This window comes from Manis javanica, chromosome 16, assembly GCF_040802235.1.
Source record: "Manis javanica isolate MJ-LG chromosome 16, MJ_LKY, whole genome shotgun sequence".
NCBI lineage: Eukaryota > Metazoa > Chordata > Mammalia > Pholidota > Manidae > Manis > Manis javanica.
Window position 1 is genome coordinate 57,898,002 of NC_133171.1, and position 25,520 is coordinate 57,923,521.

The following is a 25,520-nucleotide window of genomic DNA, read 5'->3' on the forward strand; positions in this document are numbered from 1 at the left end:
TAGTCCCCATATTTTTAGACAGGTCCTAGCTCAGGACCTCAAACAGTTTCATCATGATCACTCCAAGTCCACCTTATAATACACAGACAATCTTCTACTCTGCAGTCTCTCGTGGGAACAGTCTCAACTTGACACTGCCTCCCTACTTAACCTTCTAGCTTCCAGAAGTTACCGAGTATCCCCCGTCAAAGCTCAAATCTCTTCCCCTTCTGTCACTTACCTCAGATTCCTTCTATCTTAACAAAGAAAGTCCATTACCTTAGACAGAAAATAGCTCCTCTCTGACCTGCCCATTCCCAAAACCAAGACAGAAATCCTTTCCTTTCTAAGCCTAGCTAGATATTTTAGAGCATAGATCCCTAACTTCTCCCTGCTTCCTGTTGGCAAGACCCCTATACGACCTCAGTAAAGAGCCCCCCTAAAGAACCATTATCCTCCACACCCCGACACTCCTTCATTAAGCTCCATCAAGCCCTTGTAGAAACCCCAGCTCTCCATCTTCCTGATTTGTCGGAGCCCTTCTCATTATACATTCATGAGAAGTCCAGTCAAGCTCTAGGAGTCCTAAGCCAATATTATAGCCCATCCTTTGCCCCAGTAACTTATCTCTCCAAGCAATTAGACCCCACAGTTCAGGGATGGGCCCCCTGCCTACGAGCATTAGCCGCTAGACAGCTCTTGCAGAAAGAAGCTCATAAACTGACATTCAGGGCGCCCCTTACCATTCTGTCCCCACATCACCTAAAAGATCTCTTAACCTACAAAAGTTTACAGACTCTCCCTCCCTCCAGACTCCTCACCTTACTGTCCTCTTTCCTCCAAAATCCCATTCACCCCCTTTGCCATCCATACCCGAATCATAACTTTTTCCTCCTTTACTGCTCTCTTGCTTTTTTCCTCATTCTTATTGTCTTCCCCGCCACCCCAGCCTCCTTTGTATGGCGATTCAAAGTCAGAGAGACTTACACACAGCATCAAACAAAAGTTACTGCCCTCATTGCCACATCAGACTGCCCTCTGAAAAGCTGCTGTGAGCCTTTATACCTCCACTTTCCTCCCTCCACCGAAGTGTTCACTAGCAGCTACCCTTATTCTCCCTACCTCTGCTTCCTCTATGACCAAAGACAAGCCTATTACAGGCGATAGCCAGACACCTACAAGAGATGTCCCTACTGGTCTTGTGCAATTCACTACATGAGTAACTTTCAGTACCCACAGTATTACTCCTCCAACCGTTTCATGAAATATCCCAACGGCTCATTCTCCTTATCAATCCCAGATCCCTGGGACTCTTGATGAGCTGCCAGAGTCACAGCCTCAGTTTACTATGGGGGGGGGGGGTCCTGGACCCCCCACAGTACCCTTCATATCTCTCAAAAGTATGTTCCCTCTCATTCCCAGATCTCTCAAGTTGCATCAGATATCAGACATTCCGAAAAAGTCATTATCCAAACTCTTGACAGCGCCTCTTCATCTTCTTATCCCCACCCCTCTTCCCATTTCTCCTACACTTCGTTACAGCTCATTCAGGACACCACCATCTTTCTCAACCACACCCTTAACACAGCCAATTGTTTCTTGTGTGCATCACTACAGCGCCCACTGCTGGCCGCCGTGCCCCTTAATATTTCCAACTACTCCTTCCATGCAGAAAGACAACCCCTCTGCCCCCTGGTAGACATACCCCTATGGGAGCCAGAATACGCAGATAATCTCACCATCCACCACTGTGTAGGCCCAACTCCACCCCCCCTCCAGTGCACTTCACTGCCTCTCTATCTACACCCCTACCTCCAGCTCTAAGACTTTTACGCAACCGGGACACTTCTTTTGGTGTAATGGCAGTCTTTTCAACTCACTGCCTCTCAACTCCGATACACCCTGCATTCTCGTCACCCTAATCCCACAGTTAACACTTTACAGCATGGCAGAATTCCTTGAGCTCCAACCTCCCTTGCCCTCACGCACAAAAAGAGCTGCTTTCCTTCCCATCATAGTCAGTAGCTCTTTGATCACCTCAGCCATTGGGGCAGGGTTTTCGGGAGAAGCCTTGGGTCACTCTCTATGGGCAGTTAGAGATCTCAACGCCAAACTTGAGGGAGCCCTGACATCCACTGCCGATTCTCTAGCCTCTCTCCAAAGACAGGTCACTTCGCTAGCTAAAGTCACCCTTCAAAACCGGCGGGCCCTAGATCTGCTTACAGCCGAGAAGGGCGGCACCTGCGTCTTCCTCTGGGAAGAGTGCTGCTATTCCAGCATTGTAGAAACTAACATTACCAAACTCACCGACCTTGCCTCCAGCCTCCTCTCTGCTTCCAATTCCAACCCATTCTCTTCAATACTAACAAACCCCCTCCTCACCTAGCTCTGGCCCATTGCAGGCCCCATAATAATCATTCTTCTCGCCTGTCTCTTCTCGCCCTGTATAATAAAGTTCATCAAATCCCAAGTCGGAAAAATCTCTAATCAAGCTTTCAACCAGCTTTTACTCAGGAACTACCAGCTTCTGGCCACAGAAGATCCCTCACCCTCAGGTGACCTCCTCACCACACGCTGAGATGGACCCCTCTCTCCACTGGAAACTGTTCCCGTAAACAATGGCCGCAGATGCCTAGTTCCTGACACCCATATCCTCTTAGCACCATTAGAATGAACAGGTCCTCGACCTATAGTTACAAAGAACCTTCATTAATTTCCAATCTGAAGAAATCCACATCTACTCATCCTTACTGTGGGGAATCCTATCAACCCTTTCCTCCCAATCCTCAAACCCTCACTCCCTTCTACGCCCCTGTTCAGCAAGAAGCAGTCAGAGAGAAAGCAACGTCCACAAACCCATAGAGGAGAAAGGGGGGAATGAAGGGTCCCCACCAGTAAGATGGCAAAGTTCCGGCTTCTCTTCGGGGTCCTCAGTTCCCGCCGGCGCCACCTGAAGCCCAATCACCTCTCGCCCCCCTCCCAATCCCAGCACCTAGCCAACAGCCACCAGCCCCGTAGAAGTGACACCTCAATCAATTCATGCCCCTTCGTATATATCCCAGCACCTTTCCCAAATAAAGCGGAACTCTCCAGTGAATTGCTGCTATGTGTCGCTCCTTTCCTTTCACAGACACTGGTGTTCTTACAGCTCTTCCTTGTTGATATTTTTATAGCATCCTGTTCTTCTTTCATAAATACTCTATCTTCTCTTATCTATGAGGAAATTTATTATAGCATGTGTAAAGTTTTCCTCTTCTCTTTGTCTCTGTTTCATCCATGTTCATTTTCACTTTTGATTTTGACTTTCCATTCTTGGTCAAAGTCTTTTTCAAATATCTGGTAATCCTTAACTGAACAGTCATATTTAAAGGAGAGCCACCAACAAGCTGGTAGGCCATTCTGGTACCCTGGTGGGAACTAGTAACTCCCACTAAAGGATAATTGAGAGAGAAGCCAGATTTTTTTAAAATTTGAATAACACCCAAATATCAATATCTGTAAATATTTTTTGTGTGTGAGGGGGTCAGTTTCCTTGGAGATTCAGATTCCTAGGGGGGGGGGGCAAATGTGGATGGCCAGCCCTCTAGGAATAAGCTGGGAAACGGAGGCTGAAGGTTCACTGCCTGGAATGTAGATCTTCGCTAAAGGCCCCTTTGTTCAGTAAGGAGCCTCATCTCTGCTCTCAGTTAGGCCTGGTATCCCTCAGGCTAGAATCCATCTGCTTTGGCCTTTCCCAGTCTTCTCCCAACGTCATGAGTTGGCCTTGGGGGATGGGTGCCTGGTTATCAATTATATGGGGAACTAACTGCAGATATCTTAGCTTCTTCAAAAACTTTCACTTCATTCTCGTATTGTACCTCTGCTTTCAAAGGGAGCCGAGGCCTCAATCTCTGCCTCAGGAGCCAGCTCGTTTCTTGTTGCCCACAGCTGGCCCTCTCTCCCGGAGGTTTTGCTTGCTCAGGCTGGGGGGGTCAGTTATCACTCTTCTTTGAGCTCTGTCAGCTTTCTAATTTCCAAGACACAGACTTCTCCTGTCTGATCTTGTCTCTTCTCTTGTTCTCTTTGTCTCGGTAGGCCTGTGCCTTCTCTATTCTTTTACTGCCATTTTAGGGAGGTTTGGGGCATTAGGAGAGATAAGCTTGAATGACTGATTCTCAAGATTTAACCAGAAAAGCTTAAAATGGGCTATTTTCAAATAAATGAATTTACATTTCAAATCTACAAAGCTAGACTTTGTCTTGGATCGAGATATACCTTTTTATGGGAAGGACTACTTTTGTAAACCTTTTATTGAGCATTAGTTCTTTCCTTAATCCATTTAAAAAATATTTCCCAGGGTCCTGTGTATTGTACACACTGAACAAGGCTGTGTTGGTTCCACCCTCATAGAATTTAGATCCTGGTTTTGAGAGACACAAAGAAGAAAAAAGCCAACACATAAATATTATAAACTGTAATAAATACTATAATCAAAACAAATAACAGAGATAAAGAATAGCTCTACTGCCTTCCTTTTCACACCCAAATAAGTGTTGTTGCTGCTCCCATCCCCCACTCTTACTCATTTTTCACAGCCCTCTGCAGTTGGGTTTCTCTCTTACTGTCCTTAAATTCCCCAAAGACTTCCATATAACTAATCCTATGGACTTTCCAGACCTCCTCTTACTTGGTTGCCCATCAGTAGGTGACAAATAGACTTCCACTTTCTGGGGATACTTTCCCTTGGCCTCCTATGACCCAACACTTTTCTCATATCTCCCCACCTCTCCAATCACTTTTGATCTCTACTGCCTTCTTTATCCCAGCATTAAATACTGGAGCTCCCCAAAACTTGGTTTTGGACCTTCTTCTCTTCTCCCTTTAGAATCCTAGGAGAGCTCAGCCTTAAGAACTGGAAATTTTAGCATTCACCTTTCTATCTGGCCTTCATCAATAATCTTATGTTATTTTTTTAAATTTTGGTGCCATTAATATACAATTACATGAGCAACATTGTGGTTACTAGATTCCCCCCATTGTCAAGTCCCCACCACATACACCATTAGAGTCACTGTTCATCAGTGTAGTGAGATGTTACAGAGTCATTACTTGTCTTCTCTGTGTTGAACAGCCCTTCCCGTGCCTTCCCCCCTACATTATGTGTGCTAATCATAATGTCCCTTTTTCCCCCTTATCCCTCCCTTCCCACTCATCCTCCCCAGTCCCTTTCCCTTTGGTAACTGTTAGTCATTCTTGGGTTCTGTGAGTCTGCTGCTGTTTTGTTCCTTCAGTTTTTGCTTTGTTCTTATACTCCACAGTTGAGTGAAATCATTTGGTACTTGTCTTTCTCTGCCTGGCTTATTTCACTGAGCTCCATCCATGTTAGCTTTGGTAGGATTTGTTTTCTTCTTATGGTTGAATGATATTCCATTGTGTATATGTACCACATCTTCTTTATCCATTCATCTACTGATGGACACTTAGGTTGCTTCCATTTCTTGGCTATTGTAAATAGTGCTGCAATAAACAGAGGGGTGCATATGTCTTTTTCACACTGGGCTCCTGCATTCTGAGGGTAAATTCCTAGGAGTGGAATGGCATTTCTATTTTTAGGTTTTGGGGAACCTCCATACTGCTTTCCACAATGGTTGAACTAATTTACATTCCCACCAGCAGTGTAGAAGGGTTCCCTTTTCTCCACATCCTTGCCAACATTTGTTGTTTGTCTTTTGGATGTTGGCCATCCTAACTGGTATGAGGTGATATCTCATTGTGGTTTTAATTTGCATTTCTCTGATGATTAGTGATGTGGAACATCTTTTCATGTGCCTGTTGGCCATCTGAATTTCTTCTTTTGAGAAGTGTCTGTCCAGATCCTCTGCCCATTTTTTAATTGGATTATTTGCTTTTTGTTTGTTGAGGTGCATGAGCTCTTTATATATTTTGGATGTCAACACTTTATCGGATCTGTCACTTATGAATATATTTTGCCATACTGTAGGATGCCTTTTTGTTCTACTGATGGTGTCCTTTGCTGTACAGAAGCTTTTCAGCTTGATATAGTCACACTTGTTCATTTTTGCTTTTGTTTCCCTTGCCTGGGGAGATATGTTGATGAAGAAGTTGCTCATGTTTATGTGCAAGAGAGTTTTGCCTATGTTTTTTTCTAAGAGTTTATGGTTTCATGACTTACATTCAGGTCCTGGATCCATTTTGAATTTGCTTTTGTATATGGGGTTAGACAATGATCCAGTTTCATTCTCTTACATGTAGCTGTCCAGTTTTGCCAACACCAGCTGTTGAAGAAGCTGTCATTTCCCCATTGTATGTCCATGGCTCCTTCATCCTATATTAATTGACCATATATGCTTGGGTTAATATCTGGACTCTCTATTCTGTCCACTGCTCTATGGGTCTGTTCTTGTGCCAGTACCAAATTGTCTTGATTACTTTGGCTTTGTAGTAGAGCTTGAAGTTGGGAAGCAAGATCCCCCCTGCTTTATTCTTCCTTCTCAGGATTGCTGTGGCTATTCAGGGTCTTTACTGGTTCATATGAATTTTTGAACTATTTGTTCCAGTTTGTTGAAGAATGCTGTCAGTATTTTGATAGGGATTGCATTGAATCTGTAGATTGCTTTAGGCAAGATGGCCATTTTGACAGTATTAATTCTTCCTAGCCAAGAGCATGGGATGAGTTTCCATTTATTAGTGTCCTCTTTAATTTCTCTTAAGAGTGTCTCATAGTTTTCAGGGTATAGGTCTTTCACTTCCTTGGTTAGGTTTATTCCTAGGTATATTATTCTTTTTGATGCAATTGTAGATGGAATTGTTTTCCTGATTTCTCTTTCGTTAGTTCATCATTAATGTATAGGAATGCAACAGTTTTCTGTGTATTAATTTTGTATCCTGTAACTTTGCTGAATTCAGATATTAGTTCTAGTAGTTTTGGAGTGGATTCTTTAGGGTTTTTATCTTATGTTATTTTTGCATACAGCCTTGACTCCCTGGCTACTTTATCCTTTCCCAGAGCTCTTGCAAAGCCCTAAGTCCACCTGCTATGCCATTGCACTCTTGTGGCTGAACGTACCTAGAGGGAACTAAAACCACACAACCATGCTGGCAGCTCTCACTTTGAATTTATGGTAAGCCTCAAGTAGACCTTGGTGCTGGCTGACAACCATACTACACTTCGCTAGTCCAGTGGTCTTCTCCCTGGAGTGTGCAGACCCCAAAGAGTACACAAAGACCTTCCATGGCTAGTTAGGAAGGTATCCATTTTCTCATCCTTTATTTCTGTATGCCCTTTTTCCTAAAACTAATTTGCCTGAGAACTGTTCTGCAGATTATCATTTCTCTCCTCCTCTTTTACCATCGTCCATATGCCCTTCTCCCATGGTGGGGAAATATAAAAACATCTGTGCTGCCAAAAAAAAGTACAGTTTAAAGTATTTGAAGTATTGTTTTTCAAAGTAAATGACTCTAAAGATTGAGTAGTGAATTCTTTAGTAAGTCAGGTGGTTTCCTGTTCTATGCTTTCAACAAAATTAAAAGAATCTAACTGACTTTCAGCTTGAACATCATTAAAAACAATGCCAATTAATAAATAATTTTAATAATTGCTAATTATGTGATTTTTGGCCTATAATTCAGAAGAGTCAAATTGAGTATCATTGCTGTAATAAAGTATTTCCATTCTTCTTTACTTATTTATATGAACAAGGACTGTCACCTTTACTCTGAGGAAAAAGAAAAATACAAAGAGAATTGATACTGAATGCTGTCTCATTCTAGCAACATGATTCAATGACAGTATGAACTAATTTAAAACCCATTAAAAGATGCATTTTGGACAAAAATTTATATTTAATAATTATCAAAATTTATAATACACTTATGTGATTTTGATCAATCTGGGCTACTGCTAATAGCTCAATCCAGAGGTAAAGTTTAAATATTTAAAGTATTACAGTTAAAAGAAATTGAAAAGAACCAATTTTTAAAGCATATTTTGTCGCAGAAAAATATAAAGATCAGTACGAGACTTCCATATATAAAATATATTAAATTAGGATAAAATTATGTACAAAAGTGAATGACATAAGAATTCAAGGAGAAAAATAAATAATGTAAAATGTGCAGCTGTTAAAGAAGAGTTTATTTATGTTTTTAAAAAGGATGATGTTGAATATCAAGTAACTATGGCATTTGGATTATATTGGATATACTTAAAAGAATAATATAAATAGTATCATTCTAACATGTCAATATTTATAAAACATCAAAATTCTTACACCATTTTTCCTTATTTAAATCTACAAGGAAAAAATTAGATAAAAGGAAAAAATAAAGAAAAGGTCAGAGGTCACATTTTCTGGAATGTTTTTTGGAAACATGCAAGCAAAAAATTTTTTGAAGACTGATGGACTAGTCCTAGTATTGTTTTTATACCCTGGCAAGAGTGGATTCTGCCTTGACCTCCATATTTTGGAGGGCCTCACATATTATAACACAAAAAGAGTACATTTGGAAAGGACATATGAGTATCTCTTTGATTAAGGATCTGACATTAAGTTCTGGCACAGTGTATTAGTTATCTATTGCTGTATAAGAAATTAGCCCAAAACTTAGTGGCTCAAAGCAACACACATTATTGTCTCATGGTTTTTGTGGGTCAGAAATCTGGGAGAAGCTTAGCTGGATCCTCTGCTTCAGGGTCTCTCACAGTATCTGCAATCAAGTTGTTGCTAGTGATCTCATCTGAAGGCTTGACTAGAGGATATGTTTCTAAGCTGACTCCCACAGATGTTGGCAGGATTCAGTTCCTTAAAGGTTGTTGGACTGAGGGTGTCAGTTTTTTGTTGGCTCTTGTCCAGATACCACCCTCAGTTTCTTGACATGTGGGCCTCTCTTTCACATGAGAGCCTGTTTTATTAAAGAGTGCTGGCAATATGAAAGTTGTGTCTTTTATAACTTAATCTCAGAAGTGACATCCCATTACTTTTGCCATATTCTATTCATTACAAACAGGTCACTAGGTCCAGTCCATCCTCAAAGGTTGGGGATCCCACAAAGGTATAAATATCAGGAGGTGGAGATCACTGAGAGCCATTTTAGAAGGCTATCTACTATACACAGCATGACCATAAGTCTAAACATCTGTTATGATAATTATCACTAGTCTAGTCCCAAGGAAATGTGTCTCCGTACCTCTTATCCTCTATCGTTGGAATAAAAGGTGATGGTGAGCAAATGCTGTGCAGATTTATGAGTAATGCTGTTGTTGACTTTAGATATGGACCCGTGTTTTGGGATGCAGGGAAAATTTGTCAGTAGTAGTGATTAGGTAAGGGAAAAGACAAATTAATTAATTTGTCAAATCTCTCTCAGTGTGAAAGCAGTGCTTTCTTACATAATGATGTTATCATTTCACAGTAGGGCCGCAGTTGTACACGGTGGCTGAGGAGCATTTTTCTGTACTAAACAATTCATATTACTCTTAAATGTGTGTGTGTGTGTGTATACACACATATATACATACACATATACATATATAAAAGCATGACATAACAAGCGTGACACATGAATTTACACTGGCAACTAAATGGACATCTAATGCTTTAGTCACATGTAGTTTTATTTTTATAAAAGTATTTAATAGGATTTAATTAAAAGTTTAAAAAGTTTAATTTTAAAGCTTTCTATAAATCATTTTAAGTACCCATTCAGTATAATTTGCATTTTATTTTAATTTTAATTGATGATTTAAGCATTCAGAAAATAACGTTTGAAAGCATGAGAATAATTTTAATTTCATGTTAACTTTGTTTTACATCTCTATGAAAGTATATACAAATTATGTAAAATTTGAATACAGTTGCATTTACTTTTACATTATTTAGCCCAATACCATCAATAGAATACAGACTATGTGAAAATCTTAGTAACAACATAATTAGTGACTTTGCTAAAATGAAGATAAGAAAAATAAATTTTCTGACATACATATTATTAATTTTCAGATAACTCATGTCTTTATTACTCATTGAACCATACCTGATCTACCAAAAGAATATTCTAAATATATGTGATAATAATTAAATGTAGTCATTTTCATAGTCTCCCAATGATGTTTCTTTATACATTCTTCGATTTTATCGTTATGAAGATAGACATGTGAAGGTACAAATAAAGAACAAACGTTAACAGTTTATTAGCTTGAAAAATTTTAGGCCTGTAATATATAAGCCTCCATTTTTACTCTTGCTTTGGGGCCCTACAAATGTCTACATCTTTTCTCTCCTCAAATCAATCCCTTCATGCCTCGTTGATGATGTTATGTCCTACTTTACTGAAAAACAGGAGCAACAGAAGTGAAATTCCTTCTCTACCTCTTACCACTCTGTCTTCCCACTTACCTACATTTCTACCCTCAGTCTCTGTCTTCACTCAGGCACCACAGATATAAGTGTCTATCTAAGGCCACCTCCCCTACTTGTGCACTCAATCACAGTTTCTCTTAATGACATTGTTCCTACAATTGCCACTTCACTCCCTTGTTCCATTTCCTCTTTACTTTGTTATTCCTGTAAGCACACAAAAATACCAGAATATATCCATTTAAAAATCCCTCCTTTTGATGTTCCATCCCCTACATTTTGTTGCATTTCTCTCCTTCCCTTTTTGGCAACAATCTGTGAAAGAGGTGGATGTACTCCTGTTCTCCTCTTCCTCACCTACCATTCTCTCTTGAGCTCTTTCCACTTCTTCCATCAAAACGTAGGCTTATAAGGTCTATCTTTCCTCCCTGTAAATTTGAACAGGTTTGTGACACTCTGGTAACCAATAGAATGTAGCGAAGTCATGATGTATGATTTCTGAGGCTAGGTCGGAAAAGATGATATAGCTTCTGCCCAATATTTTCACTGCAATATTTGCCTTTGGAGCCATGAGCATCTTGTAAGAATTCTAACTACGCCGAGGTGCCACAGTGTGGAGAAGCCCAGGCTATATGGAGAGGACACGTGTAAGTGTTCTGACTAACAGCCCCAAAAGAGATCCAGCTGACAGCCAGCATCAGTTGCCAGAATACACCTCCAGATGATTCCAACTCCCAGTGGTTAAGTCACCCCAGCCTATAAGTCTTCTCATCTGAGGACCTAGACCCCAGTGTGCAAAGACAAGCTATTCTTAGTTTCTGAATTCCTGACACAGTATTCAATGAGCATGATAAAATGACTGTTTTGCACCATTACGTTTTGGGATGGTATGTTAGACAGCAATAGTAACTGGAACAGTATGTATGTGTGTACATATATACATTCATATATTTCCTAGGTTGGTTTGCTGAGACAACCTAGAAACAATGGCATCCCAGTAGCAGTGAGGATATCTGGCACCCAGAACTTGGTTTCCAAATACCATGCTCTGTGAAGAGAAGTGAGAGCCACTTGAAAAAAAAGGTGATTGTTGATTCCTGACCTGAGGCAGGAAAAGTCTAAATTGAGCCTGGATTACCTCTTGTACAAGATGTTAAAGAAGTGCTCAAATAATGTTTAGAACATTTCAAAAGCACATGGACCTAGCTTGAAGAGCTTTCTCATTTGCCAAATTTGGAATAATGTGTGCATCAAAATAATAATGATAGTAACTGATTACAATTCATTAAATAAAATAGAAACCTATGAGTCCAGACAATGTAAGTAAATATAGTAGTAATGGATTATAGTTCATTGAGTAAAATAGGAATCCATGAGTCCATATGATATAAATAAATGAATAAATGGGAGGAGGGAATACTTTTTTTATAGTTGATTGTTATAGTATATATTTTATAGTAGACTAAAAGCTGAAGAAGAAATGGTGGAATTAAAGGTCACCAGTTAATAAACATCATCATGGTGGTAATTCTGATGGGGGTGGGTCATCAATGGATGCTAAGGCAGATTGATGATGTACCAGATATTTAGGAATTACAAAGGGACTACTGATGACTTTATGGTGGAGAAACCTGCCATACTAGGTTGGCAGTACCAGGGGTAAGATGGATTCACCTCCTGCACCTCCTGATATGAGGCACTGAGAAGGTACAACACCATTTTTCTCTTGAACACATGCATGTGAGGACATGCACTTAGTTTGAAAGACATCTTACAGAAATGAAAAGGCCTGTACTCTTTAAAACTGATTCATAAAAGACAGGGACAGACAGCAGAATTGTCCAGATTGAAGAATGAAGATATGTGACAACCAAGTGCAATATGGGATCCTGGACCAAAAAGGACAGAAAAAGGTCAGCTGGTGAAATTTGAATGGCATCTATAAATTGAATAGTGGTGCTGGTTCCCTGTTTAGGATGATGTATTAGTATATGAGCTACAGCTGGTGTAACAGAGTACCACAAACTGGGTGGCTTAGACAACAGAAATTTATTTCCTTCAAGTTTCGAAGGCTAGAAGTCCAAAGTCAAGGTGTCAGCAGGGCTGGTTCTTTCTGAGCATTGTGAGGGAGTCTGTCCTTGCCTCTCCCCTAGCTTCTGGTGGTTTGCTGGCAGTGTTTGGTGTTCCTTGGGTTGTAGACACATCAGCTGTATCTCTGCCTTCATGTACATGTGGTATTCTCATTGTATGCAGGTCTGTGCCCAGATTTCCCCCTTTTAAGGACATCAGTCATATTGGATTAGGAGTCCACCCCACTGCAGCATAACCTCATCTTACTTTAACGAATTGCATTTTCAGTGACCTTATTTCAAAATAAGGTAATATTCTGAGGTACTGGGGGGTTAGGACTTCAGTATGTGAATTTTAGGGGAACATAATTCAACCCATAACAGATGGTTACATGGGAGTTGAGAGAGAGGGAGCAAATATAGCCAAATATTGACAAATGGGGAATCAGACTGAGAATGATACCACAGAATTTGATACTGTTCTTAAATGTTTTCTGTAAGTTTGAAATTAATTCAAAATTTTAAAAAATTTCAATAAGGTGCTGGGTTTATGTACTACACAAGGTCTTGGTGCTGAACCTACCATAGGGGAGAAACTGTGAGGTGTGCAGCCTTATTGAAAACTAGCCTGAGACATTAAGTAAGGGCATCAGCAATTAATACATTATATTTACATAGTGTTTCATAATTTACAAAAAAATACATTACTTCATTTGTCCCTCATAATAATTTTGTGAGGCAAGATGTTTCCTCAATTTTATAAAAAACTAAAGAAAGTTGAGGTGACTTGGCCATGGTCATACTCACACAGCTGTTAAAAGATCAGCTGAGGCATATCAAATTTTATAAGTTTATTTGAGCAAAAATGACTCCAGTGGGGCAGCACCAAACTGGAAGTGCTCAAGAGCACTCTGCAGACAGGAGTCAGGGGAAAGACTATATACATATATATACATATATAAAGTACAGAAACAAAGAAAGGAAATTACTTGATTGGCTGTAGCTCAAAGCCTAGTTGGCCCTTTGTGATTGGTTGTTCTCAGCCTTTGACTTTCCTAACCTTGAGGCACTTACAGGCTTAGATTTTGGTTTGTTTATGGAGGCCTCCACAGCAGTAGAGTCACCTTGGTCTAATGGCCCACTTGTTTAGTTTAGCACACAAGAGATTAGTATGAACCCTGACCCAGGTTTTTTTAATTTCTAATGTGACTCTCTTGTGGAAACAGCAAATGATAATGAGTTGACTCTAAACAAAACTGTGACATTGTTTGTACCCCTCTGGGCATGAACTATCTCCCAAGGTATTCCTATTAAGGTCAAAAGGAAGGTTAGGTAAGAGACCCTAAAGGCTCCAGGTATGAGTTCTCCTAGCCACTCTACTTCTTCCCATAGCCACCACCTCTCCCTGCCACTGCCTCACTTATCCTGGGGGTCCCAGGTCTCTACATGCCCTTCACTTTCCCTCATGGACCGTCAAACCTGGGGAACAGGGTCAAAAAAAGGCCTTCACCTCTTGGCCCAGTGACAGCTTCCTGGACGACATTCCCAACTGGCAGCTCTCTAATCAGGACCCCTCAGTCTCCCAACAGTTAAGTGCCAGGTACACATTGTTACCCCGGTGACCAGTCACAGTCCTTCTCTTTTTAAAAACTTCAGCTTAAGCCCCTGCAGTCCAATTATAATTATTCTCTGGCCCCATAGGGCCCAGAGATCAGGAAGAGAGCACTATAGGTTTCAGCTCCTGGATTGGCAGGCAGCCGGCAGATCTGGGAGAGAACAATGCCAACACAGACCCCAAAGGGCCTTTGTTGGTCCCCACCCACCTGGGTTGGTTGAGCCCTCCTCTGCACTCGGACCACCCACTGTAAAGCCACAATGGGCTTTAGATCCTTAACTAACGGTGGTTCACAGTCCACTTTCTCACCCTTTATATGTAGGGGTCCAAGACCTTGAGCCTTGAGCCTAGAGACCCAGAATGACTCAAGCACTTCCAGCTTTCACATCTCCATCTTGGGCCTTCAGTTGCCAAATAACAGAATTACAGACTAGTGGAGGACAAACTTTAGGAATCCTTTCATTCAGACCAGTCACATTGTACTGGATGATTATGATTGTTTCAAAGGTGCAGAAGCTCTTTTCTCCTCTCTCTCTTAGGTGGGGGAATTAGTGTCAAGTCGGACAGGTGCAGGACTTGCCCCATCCGCACTCCTTAATCCTGGCCTTGCTGAGTAAGGGCTTCCATCCCAGCCTCCCTGATCCAGTCAGCTGCCACACTGTGGGTTACTATGGCAGAGGAGGGGGCCGATGTGGACCAGGAGGATGTATTTCTGGCATTTGCCCAGGGTCCCTCTCCTCCCAGGGGCCCGCTGTGTAGGGCTTTGGACAAGGCCTTCTTTGTCTTCCTGGCCCTTATCCTGACACTACTGATGCTGGAAGCTGTTTATAAGCTGCTGTGGCTGCTGCCATGGGCAAGGCTTGGGAACTGGCTTCTGAGAACACCTCAGAAAGAGGAGGAGCTGGAATTGTGACAACCTTTCCTATAAACATCCTCTTTCCCTGCCAAGGAGGTGAGTGGGGAGACAGGAGGGAAATGGGACTGGTGGGGACTGTGGAGCAGACACTCGGTTGGATAGCTTAGAGCAGCCATCTTAAAATTTTTGCAACTATACTCTGGGAAACAATTTTGAAAGAGTTTGTATTTCTCACATATTTTAGAGTAAGCATCTAAAAATTTTCATCATAAATTAAAATTTTTTCAAGGATGAATTTCTGGCTATCAAAAATATGCACATTTTAAAATAAAACAAATCAATCATACTTTTGAATGTCCAGGGGAGTTAAAACTTCAGAGTGACTTGATAACAACCATTATCCCTTTAATATAAAAACAAATTCTTAAGGATTGAGAGTCATTCTTTTTCTTCTTGAACTATTACCATTCCACTTACCCACAATTTTATGCTTTTATATTTAAAAGTCATGAATTGACCAACCTAGCATACTTTCCTGAATACATATATTAATTGAGATGAAAAAAATATTTTTTTATTGTGACCCTAGGACTCCAGTTAAATTTTTTTTCTTCTGGGTTATCATTACAATTATTATGAGAATGGAATTGGTCAAAGAGCATAATGATTGTACACGTTTATTTAATTGTCAAAAATTAAAAGGACATTTTTAAATAAAATAGATGAGGTAGTGTTTACGGTACCTGGATGAAAAATAGGCTACATGTCTCTTTTATTGAAGACAAAGTAAGATTATCCCCAGGAGATTTCATAGTTGGAAACTACACTTTTTTTTTTTTAAGAGAAAGTGTTGTAAAAGGGAGAGGAAAGAAGTAGAACCTCTGCTTCCTCTACTCAGGAACTCCAATTTGGGGAAAGTTGGGATCTGAGGATCTGGAAATTAAATCCCTTATATTCCTAAATTCGAGTACCCTTTGGAAAGTGTTTATATTCCCAAATTTGAAGACTGTAGGCTTACACTACCGAGAGAAGTAGTGCGGAACGGTTCGAGATTCTGGGACTCTTGAGAGCTTGTGGATACAAGGACCTCTGTGGTTCTCGAAAGTGGCAAGATGCTCACCATTTTCGGAATGCGCAAGCATCCAGGAGGAGGGAACCTCAGCAACTGGAATCTTGTTAACCTTTCCGGCTTTCCCAGAAGCTCGGCTTTGGACCCATCCTTGACTCCACGAGTCCTTCCAACCTCCCTGAAAGGGCGAGGTGAGGGTGCCGGCGAGGCGCGCGTCAAAGTCTGTTTCTTCTCTCTTCATTCTTTCCTCAGCGCTCCTACAGGAAGAGGCGACAAGACCCGAGATATTTTACTAGCCTCATTTGGTCTCACAGCGGTAATTTACACAGATTCTCCTCAAAGCCTCCGCCCCCAAACGCCAGACCTCAGCCCCTAGAGCTTCTAGACAAAGCACGGCCTTCTGGTCATCGCCTGCTCCTCGTCCAGAGGAGACCACCTACTTGCTTGGTCAATAATTCTGTCCAAGAGCTTGAAAAGCAAATCAACAACAGCAATAATAACAATACATTTGTATAGTGTGTTGTGCTCATTTGTATGCAATTTTATGATTTCACTTTGGGGTGATGGAGGAGAACCCTGGATGCAGAAACAGCTGCTGGACAGAGGTAAGGGAGCTCGCAGCCCGCAGATGGGAAGGGGCAGGCGCGTTCGATTAAGCCGTGGAAACCGGTACCTGGCAGGTAGAAAAGCAGCACCGGAAGGCTTGTCAATAGCCCAACGGAAGGAAAGGTTTTACTTCCCTCGTAGGAGACAGCTGCCCTTCCGTGCACCCCTGCGCAGCCCTGGAGGGCCTAATTCCTTAGCTGACCTGTACCGTTCACCCCGACTCCCCTACCTGGGAGGGTGGCTCAGTCCTCCCTGCACGCGACTCGCCGACAGTTGGGCCGGATGCAAGAAGTTTCTGATTGGCGGAGTCGCAGGAGCACCGGGTGAAAAGAGCTCCACGACCTGCGCGCCCGACTCCGGGCGTAGGCAAGGCCGTACGGCAAAAATGGTGGCCCCTGGGTACCTGGGGACTCACTGAGGGGGCAGATCCGCCCCCTACAGGTCGGGGGCACAGAGCCTCAGACAAGGTGGGTGGCACTGGGGGCGCTCGGGGGGCAGGTCTACTATAACGGCCACAGGATGACCGGGTGCCGTACGACAAGATGGCCGCGCTTGGTCGTCTGTAGGCGGAAACTGCGGCTTCCGGTCCGGAGTAGGGCCTGCGGTGGGAGGGGTAAGGAAGACGGAGGGACCCATGCGATTCTGAGATCAGCGGCGAGGGTCTCCATGAGAGACCGTTTCTGAGGTGGGGGTCGGACAGTGCTGGGAGCTGAGGTGGGGGCGGGGATGTCGAGGGAGTGGTACTGGGGAGTCCCGGGCGCTGAGTCTGCGGGGCTAGCTGTGGTGCCCTGAAGGGGAGTGGGGCGGCCGGGGGCTGAGCGGGGGAGGGGGACTTGGCGGGAAGCTCATCAAGGGGAAGGGGCCGGACTCAGGGTTGGGATCCGAGAGGAATCGGAGAGCCCAGTGCGGGGCTCACGATCGGTTACAGGTCACAGAGACAGAATGGGGAAAATTGGGGTGGGGTGGCGTGAGAGGGAGGAGACTTGGGGCGAAATATCAACAACCAAATGCCCGGGTTTGAGGAGACCCACCAGAGGGTGGAATATAGCGATAATCTAAGAAGAAAGGAGAATAGATTGTTGGGAGGGAACCTCCTTCGCCTCAGAGTCAAGGAGTTGGGGTGTTCCTTCAGGATGGTGGGAGGGTGTGGATTTGACGTGTTTGAGAGTGAGGGGGAAGATAGGTGAGGTGGTACTGACGGGGGTATGGTATCTGTGTGAGGGGATGTCAAGGAAATATGGAGTGCAGTGTGGGAGGTGTTCCACTGGTTGGGAGGAAGAATCAACAACGTCCAACTGTAAGACCTAGTGGAGAAAGGCAACTGAAAGACCGGATATTGAATTGAGGGGTGGAGCAGGGAGTGGGGACTTAAGGTTTTCAGGTGGTTTGGGGCGCCCATAGTAAAGGGCCCAGAAAGCAAATGGTACTAACGGTTGCTGAAGGTAGGCAGCCAGGACACTGTTGGGCAGGGCTGGGTGTTAGCAAAACCCAAGAAGACTGGAAAATCTGTGAGGTGAAGGGATGGGCCTATGCTGGAGGGGCTCTTTCTGAGGCCCATCCCCTTCCAGCAGGAATTCTGAAATCCCCAACATTTCCTCTCTCCGGGGGATTTGATCCCCCATGGCCACCGCTAACAGCATCATTGTGCTGGATGATGATGATGAAGATGAACCAGCTGCTCAGCCTGGGCCCTCCCACCCACCCCCCAGTCCGGCCTCACCCCGGGCAGAAGCCCCTGGGTCCTCCCAGCCCCATGGGGCCGGAGGAAGTAGTAGTTCGGGCGGCAAGAAATGCTACAAGTTGGAGAATGAGAAGCTGTTTGAAGAGGTGAGCTGTAGGGAAGAAGATTCTTGTACCCTAGGGAGGGGGATGGTTGACTGGCTCTCCTGTCCTTTCTTCCCCACTAACCCCTCCTCACCTTTCTCTCAACCCCCTCCCATCCTCCCTCGAACCTTCCAGTTCCTTGAACTGTGTAAGACGCAGACAGCAGACCACCCTGAGGTGGTCCCATTCCTCTCTAACCGGCAGCAGCGTGCCCACTCTCTGTTTCTGGCCTCGGCGGAGTTCTGCAACATCCTCTCTCGGGTCCTTTCTAGGGCCCAGAACCGGCCAGCTAAGCTCTATGTCTACATTAATGAGCTGTGCACTGTTCTCAAGGCCCACTCAGCCAAGAAGAAGCTGAAACTGGCCCCTGCTGCTGCCACCTCTAGTGAATCCTCTGGAAATAACTTTCCCATAGACCCCTCCTCAGACCCCACAAATGCCGAGACCACTGCTTCTGAGGCCCCACGGACCCGTGGTTCTCGGCGGCAGATCCAGCGCTTGGAGCAGCTGCTAGCACTCTATGTGGCAGAGATCCGGCGGCTGCAGGAAAAGGAGTTGGAGCTTTCAGAATTGGATGACCCAGACTCCACATACCTGCAGGAGGCAAGGTTGAAGCGTAAGCTGATCCATCTCTTTGGGCGGTTGTGTGAGTTGAAAGACTGCTCTTCACTGACAGGCCGTGTCATAGAGCAGCGCATCCCCTACCGTGGCACCCGCTACCCAGAGGTTAACAGGTGCATTGAGCGGCTCATCAACAAGCCAGGGCCTGACACCTTCCCTGACTATGGAGATGTGCTGCGGGCTGTAGAGAAAGCAGCTGCTCGGCACAGCCTTGGCCTCCCCCGACAGCAGCTCCAGCTCATGGCTCAGGATGCCTTCCGAGATGTGGGCATCAGGTTACAGGAGCGGCGCCACCTTGACCTCATCTACAACTTTGGCTGTCACCTCACAGACGACTATAGGCCAGGTAAGGATTAGTGAAATGCTAAAACCCTTACATGTCTGGTGTGTTGTGGAGGGGGCATCTCTGTAGTCCCTTCTAATAGGGTTTGAAGAGTACTCTGACTTTATATCTTTCCACATAGGCATTGACCCAGCTCTATCAGATCCTGCCCTAGCCCGGCGCCTGAGGGAAAACCGGAGCTTGGCTATGAGCCGGCTGGATGAGGTCATCTCCAAATACGCAATGATGCAGGAAAAGAGTGAGGAAGGGGAGAGACAGAAGAGAAGAACCCGGCTCCCCCAAGCCACCTCTTCCCACTCTGTAGACCCCCACAAAGCCTCCTTGGAGTCTGGTGAGGTATGAAAGGGTACACCCTTCAGAGAGAATTTGTCCTTCCCCTGCACTGGCCAGCAGGGAGTCCATGGTTATTGGTGGGGGAGTGTGCAGAAGGAACACAGGAACCAGACCTTCTGGGGCAAGAGATTCCTTAGAGAAACTCTTTGCCCCCCAGGGCCCTAGTGGAATGGCATCCCAGGAGTGCCCAACCACCTCCAAAGCTGAGACAGATGATGAAGAAGATGAGGAAAGTGAGGAGGAGGAGGAAGAGGAAGAAGAAGGGGAGGAGGCCACAGATTCTGAAGAGGAGGAGGACCTGGAACAGATGCAGGAAGGTCAGGGGGACGATGAAGAGGAGGAGGAGGAAATAGGTATGTCAAGGAAACAATCTCATGTGTCGGTTCCCTCTACTCTGTCAGACTTGAGCCACCTGTTTGAGACTCTTCCCTTCCTCCTCTTGTTCTTGGTGTCTTCTCAGCAGGATTCTTTCCTCTAGTGCTCATGCTACCCCTCCCCCCTCTTTTCCAGGTGAAGATGGAGACAATAGCCCCATGTCCCCACCACATATCTCCACTGAAAAGAACCTGGAAACTAGCAGAGGGATGAGCAGGTCTTTGGGGGAGCAGCAAAATAAAGGACTCAGAGTGTCACCATCTTCACTGTCAGAAGAGCCCCTGGCCCCCTCCAGCATAGATGCTGAAGGCAGTGGAGAACACCTCGGGGAGTTGCCCCTGGAGGAGGAGAGCCCTATGTCCCAGCTCTTTGAGCTAGAAATTGAAGCCTTGCCCATGGATACCACCCCTTCTCCCGAGGGGAGGGACATTTCCTCTTCCAGGAAGCAGTCAGAGGACCCCTTCACCACTGTCGTGGAGAACGGAGCAGCTGTGGTCACCTCCACTTCATTCAATGGAGGTGTTTCTCCTCACACCTGGGATGATTCTAGTCCTCCTTGCAAGAAATCTCGGAAGGAGAAGCAGCAAGCAAGAGCAGGGCCGTTAGGAAACAGGTAACAACAATGAGGAGGTGGGAAGCCCAGGAGAGATTCAGGGGGCTTTCTGAGAGGAATACTGAGGAATTGAATCTGCTGGGAGAGATTGGCACACCTCTCCAGCCTCAGGCTTGCCATACACCTCTACACATTTACATTTCTGTCCCTAGCTGTGTGGAAAGGCAAAGGTCAGTGCATGAGGAGAATGGGAAGAAGATACATACCCTGCCTAGACCACCTTCCCCCTTGGCTTCCATGGCCCCAGTTGCTGATTCTTCGACAAGGGTGGATTCTCCAAGCCATGGCCTTGTGACCAGCTCCCTCTGTAGCCCATATCCAGCCCAGTTGTCCCAAATCCCCCAGTTACAACCCTCCCGGACTGGTACTTACAAGGTAAGAGGGGGAGGTAGTTTTTTCTGACGTCATTCTCTTTCACTGTTCACTTTCTGGCACTCTGTCTGGATCTTGCACCCACTACATCCTCTCTCTCTTTTGCTTCACCCCAATTTTTAATCTCTGATAAATATTTCCCTCTGCTTCTCCTATATTCCAGATCTCTCTGACATTGTCTCTCATCCCCCTGCAGATGAGTGTGGCTACACAGTGCGATCCAGAGGAAATCATCGTCCTCTCGGACTCTGATTAACTGCCTCCCCCCAACTCCCTGCCTCCTGAATATTTTGGAATAGTGTTTGGAGGATGTTGGGAAGCAGATGACTGAGGAAGGGATGGACTGATCTAATCCCCTTTTGGTGGTGTTCCTTTTAAAAAAACAAAACAAGTTTTACACAAAAACATTAATAAAGTTTTCTTATCGTATCCCCGGCTTTTCCTTGTCTTTTCTGCTGTCAGTAATTGGCACCAGCTGTCGTCTGGCTCAGGGTTAGCCCTGCCCTGGGTAGCCCTGGATCTGTCCTTTTTAGCCTGCCCTTAGCTAGGCTGTTTGGGAGTTTGCACGCCCTCAGGCCTTCCGCTTGCCTATGCCCTGCACCGAAAAAATTGGTGCTTCAGACTCCTTCCTTACACGCGCTTTACTTGCTCACAGCGAGTTGGAGTGAAAAAGCCAATCAGGTGGGCTGACTCAAGGATATTTGGCCAATCCAGGCCCGTAGAAAGGGGGCGGGGCTTCAGGGACTGTCAGATGCTGGGAGACGCTAGCGATGACACCCAGCAAACCCGCTAATGGCCACAGCTCAAAGGCGGAGCCTAGGCAGCGAAGGCCAAGACCCTTGCCAATGAGAGGCAGCAGGCTTACAGAATTAAAGGGGAATGAATGCTTTGGCAGAGCCAAGTCCTGATTCCTCAGCAACAGAAGAGACCGGGTACCTTTAAAGAGGATTGAGGCTACTGTTCCTTAAAGGAGAAATGGCCAAGTCGGCCTAGTTTTGCCCAGCAGCACGGGCGGGGTGCCCGCCTGTACCTTTAAAGCCGGAGGGGCGGAAGGCGGAGCGGAGGCGGAGGGCGGAGGGAGTCGGCGCAAGATGGCGGCGGGAGGGGCCGAGGCTGCGGCTCTGGCCGCCGAGTGAGGGGCGGGGGGGGCCCGGGGGCGCGCGGCCCGGTAAGCGAGGACGCGCGGGGTTGGGGGGCCCCCTTCCGGGTGGGAGAGGAGGTTGAAGTAGCTCTTGGGGCGGAGCAGAGGGGGGCGGGATCCTGCGTGGGTGGGGGTAGACAAGGGGCGGGGTCGAAAGGGCCACGGGGGCGGATCTTGAAGGGACGGGGTCTGAAGGCCACGGGGAGGGGACTTGAAAGGGTGGGGCTAGAGATAAGTGGGAGCAAAGGGGTCCTGGCCCAGCAGAGATTGGTGGGGGTGGGGGTACAGCCTAAAGGGAAATGGAGAGAGGGTTGGTTTTCAGTACAAGAGAAGACCTGTTCTACCCAAAAAAGAGTGCCAGACACCAAAAAGGTAAATTTTGGAAGGTCAGGCTCTCAGGAAAATGGGAAATTACAAGGTGAGGAACCCTACACCCCAAGAGCACTTTATTTCTCTAACCTTCAAGGAAAGCACCGAATTTGCAGTCAGGACACCTGTGTTTGCTGACGCTGCCACTTACTGGCTGTGTTACCTTGGACAATCTCTTACTCTTCCTGAGCCTCAGTTTCCTCATCTGTCAGATGGGATTGAGAGGAATTGCTAACTCAGTATTGCGAGAAGTTACTCAGATAATGCATGTGAACATGTTTTTAAACTGTAATTAGCTGTGTTGTTATGAGATGTTACCATTCTTCTCTCTTTTTTTTCCCAGAGACCCCCCCGGCCGCCCTCCTTCTTCCCTTGTTCCTGTGGCTGGGGGGGTACCCCCTCCCTCCACACCATGGAGCCATCTCCTTTATCTCCTGGCGGGGCAGCACTCCCCCTGCCTCTATCGCTGGCCCCGCCCCCACTGCCCCTGCCTGCAGCTGCAGTGGTACACGTGTCCTTCCCTGAGGTGACCAGTGCCCTCCTGGAGTCCCTCAACCAGCAACGGCTACAGGGCCAGCTCTGTGATGTATCCATCCGAGTGCAGGGCCGGGAATTCAGGGCTCATCGTGCTGTCCTGGCTGCCTCCTCCCCTTACTTCCACGACCAGGTCCTACTCAAGGGCATGACCTCCATCTCGCTGCCCAGCGTCATGGACCCAGGAGCCTTCGAGACTGTCCTGGCTTCAGCTTACACTGGCCGCCTCAGCATGGCTGCTGCTGACATTGTTAACTTCCTTACAGTGGGGTCTGTGCTCCAAATGTGGCACATCGTGGACAAGTGCACTGAACTTCTCCGTGAAGGCCGGGCTTCAGCCACCACCACCATCACCACTGCTGCAGCCACCTCGGTCACTGTCCCTGGTGCTGGGGTTCCATCAGGGAGTGGGAGCACCATGGCCCCTGCTACCATGGGCTCTGTGCGCTCCCATGCCTCCAGCCGGGCCAGTGAGAATCAGTCCCCTAGCAGCAGTAACTACTTCAGCCCCCGAGAGTCCACTGATTTCTCATCTTCCTCCCTAGAGGCATTTGCAGCCTCTGCAGTGGGCAGTGGGGAACGTCGAGGAAGTGGCCCTGTATTCCCAACCCCTGTGGTCTGTAGTGGGGGAGCTACCTCTGGGAAGCTGCTGCTGGAGGCAGATGAGCTGTGTGATGATGGTGGGGATGGGAGGGGTTCAGTGGTACCTGGGGCTGGGCTCCGTCGGCCCACCTATGCACCCCCCAGCATCATGCCACAGAAACACTGGGTATATGTGAAGCGGGGTGGAAGCTGCCCTGCACCAGCACCCCTGGTTCCCCAAGACCCAGATCTGGAAGAGGAGGAGGAAGACCTGGTGTTGACCTGTGAGGATGATGAAGATGAAGAGCTGGGAGGTGGCTCCAGGGTTCCAGCAGGGGGAGGACCTGAGGCTACCCTTAGCATAAGTGATGTCCGGACTCTGACTGAGCCTCGGGACAAGGGAGAGGAGCAGGTCAATTTCTGTGAGTCCTCCAATGACTTTGGTACTTATGAGGGTGGGGGTTCTGGGGCAGGGCTTGATGATTCAGGGGGACCCACCCCTTCCTCCTATGCTCCCTCCCACTCTTCACGGCCCCTACCTCCCTTGGACATGCAGGGCAACCAGATCCTAGTCTTCCCATCCTCCTCCTCCTCTTCCTCCTCCTCACAGGCTCCAGTTCAGCCGCCAGGGATCCAAGCTGAACACGGGGCTGTGACCCTGGGGCCTACGTCAGCAGGGGGCCCAGGCATGCCCTCTGGCACTGGTGGAACCCCTGGAGGGGCAGGGGGTGGAGATGGGAATAAGATCTTTCTGTGCCACTGCGGAAAGGCCTTCTCCCACAAGAGCATGCGCGATCGGCATGTAAACATGCACCTCAACCTGCGGCCCTTTGACTGCCCTGTGTGCAACAAAAAGTTCAAGATGAAGCACCACCTGACCGAGCACATGAAGACGCACACAGGTCTCAAGCCCTACGAGTGCGGTGTCTGCGCCAAGAAGTTCATGTGGCGAGACAGCTTCATGCGCCACCGGGGACACTGCGAGCGTCGTCACCGCCTTGGCGGGGGTGGGGCAGGACCCGGACCCGGGGGATCCACGGGACCAAACTTGCCACCCAAGAGAGAGTCCCCCGGGCTGGGGGGGGGAAGCGGCGATGAGGCTTGTGGTAACACGCCCCCGTCCAACCGGCGGGTCTTGTCCCCATCCAGCGTCCACAAGGTGGAGATAGGCTTCAGTGGGGGCGGAGGAGCAAACTGAAGGGACCGGCTACCCCCTGTAGCTTTCAGGGAAGAGGGAGTAGGGAGCACTTGCCAGGGGCGCTGTGGTCCCCAGCTGATCTCCCACCACACTTACTGTCTTCCATTATCTCTATGGACTTGTATATATTCTGGAGGGGGAACCACGTTGCACCATCTGCCACCCCATTCCACTCCTCAAACCCCTTTCCCACCAACTATCCCCGGAACTAGGCCCTTTCTTCCCCTCGGACAGGTACACTGAAGCCCCAGCTTCAGAGTAGGGCACAGGTTGTAGAGGGGAGAGAGAGGGGGCCTGTTGAGCATCTTGGAGTCGCAGAGTCAAGGGTTAGGTGGTTGTAGTCTGTACCTTAAGTCTGTGTTTGTGTTGTTGTGGGGACCAGGCCTTTGAGCCCCACCCTTATTCTAAGTCTACCCCAACCCCTGAAGGGTATGCTGTTTATTTTTACCTTAGCCCTTGCCCCCAACCCCCAACTGTACTGTCACTGCGGAGGGAATGGAGAGGAATGAGTAAGTCATAGGGGTACAAGGTTTTTATTTTAAATCATATTTTTTTTAAACGGTGATTAAAGTATTTATTGGTCATTTCACTTGGCTTCCTAACAACCCCTATGTGTTTGCTGGGGCCAGGCACAACTTGGGGAAGGCGGAGTGTTGGTGTTCGGGA

At 46.4% G+C, this 25,520-nt stretch overlaps 3 protein-coding genes across 6 annotated transcripts; all 3 read left to right on the forward strand.

Moving 5' to 3' along the window:
- Positions 1-12,377: 12,377 nt before the first annotated feature.
- Positions 12,378-16,546, forward strand: SMIM40 (small integral membrane protein 40). Its single transcript, XM_037004899.2, has 2 exons — positions 12,378-14,970; positions 16,196-16,546. Exon 1 carries the CDS (start codon positions 14,689-14,691, stop codon positions 14,929-14,931), a length of 243 nt encoding a protein of 80 aa, XP_036860794.1. The 5' UTR covers positions 12,378-14,688; the 3' UTR covers positions 14,932-14,970; positions 16,196-16,546.
- Positions 16,547-16,867: 321 nt separating this feature from the next.
- Positions 16,868-21,459, forward strand: DAXX (death domain associated protein). Of its 4 annotated transcripts, none has more exons than XM_037004891.2 (8): positions 16,868-17,016; positions 18,121-18,376; positions 18,509-19,340; positions 19,459-19,673; positions 19,828-20,023; positions 20,181-20,658; positions 20,811-21,033; positions 21,227-21,459. In XM_037004891.2, the coding sequence occupies exons 2-8, from the start codon at positions 18,170-18,172 to the stop codon at positions 21,284-21,286; spliced, it is 2,211 nt and encodes a 736-aa protein (XP_036860786.1). In that variant the 5' UTR covers positions 16,868-17,016; positions 18,121-18,169; the 3' UTR covers positions 21,287-21,459. The 4 variants fall into 4 exon arrangements, with proteins under 4 accessions (XP_036860786.1, XP_036860771.1, XP_036860766.1 ...); XM_037004876.2 differs by having other exon boundaries at positions 16,878-17,016; positions 18,118-18,376; XM_037004871.2 differs by lacking the exon at positions 16,868-17,016 and adding an exon at positions 17,096-17,234 and having other exon boundaries at positions 18,118-18,376.
- Positions 21,460-22,077: 618 nt separating this feature from the next.
- On the forward strand, positions 22,078-25,443 carry ZBTB22 (zinc finger and BTB domain containing 22). Its single transcript, XM_037004907.2, has 2 exons — positions 22,078-22,198; positions 22,884-25,443. The coding sequence occupies exon 2, from the start codon at positions 22,953-22,955 to the stop codon at positions 24,852-24,854; it is 1,902 nt and encodes a 633-aa protein (XP_036860802.1). The 5' UTR covers positions 22,078-22,198; positions 22,884-22,952; the 3' UTR covers positions 24,855-25,443.
- The last annotated feature ends 77 nt before the right edge of the window (positions 25,444-25,520 follow it).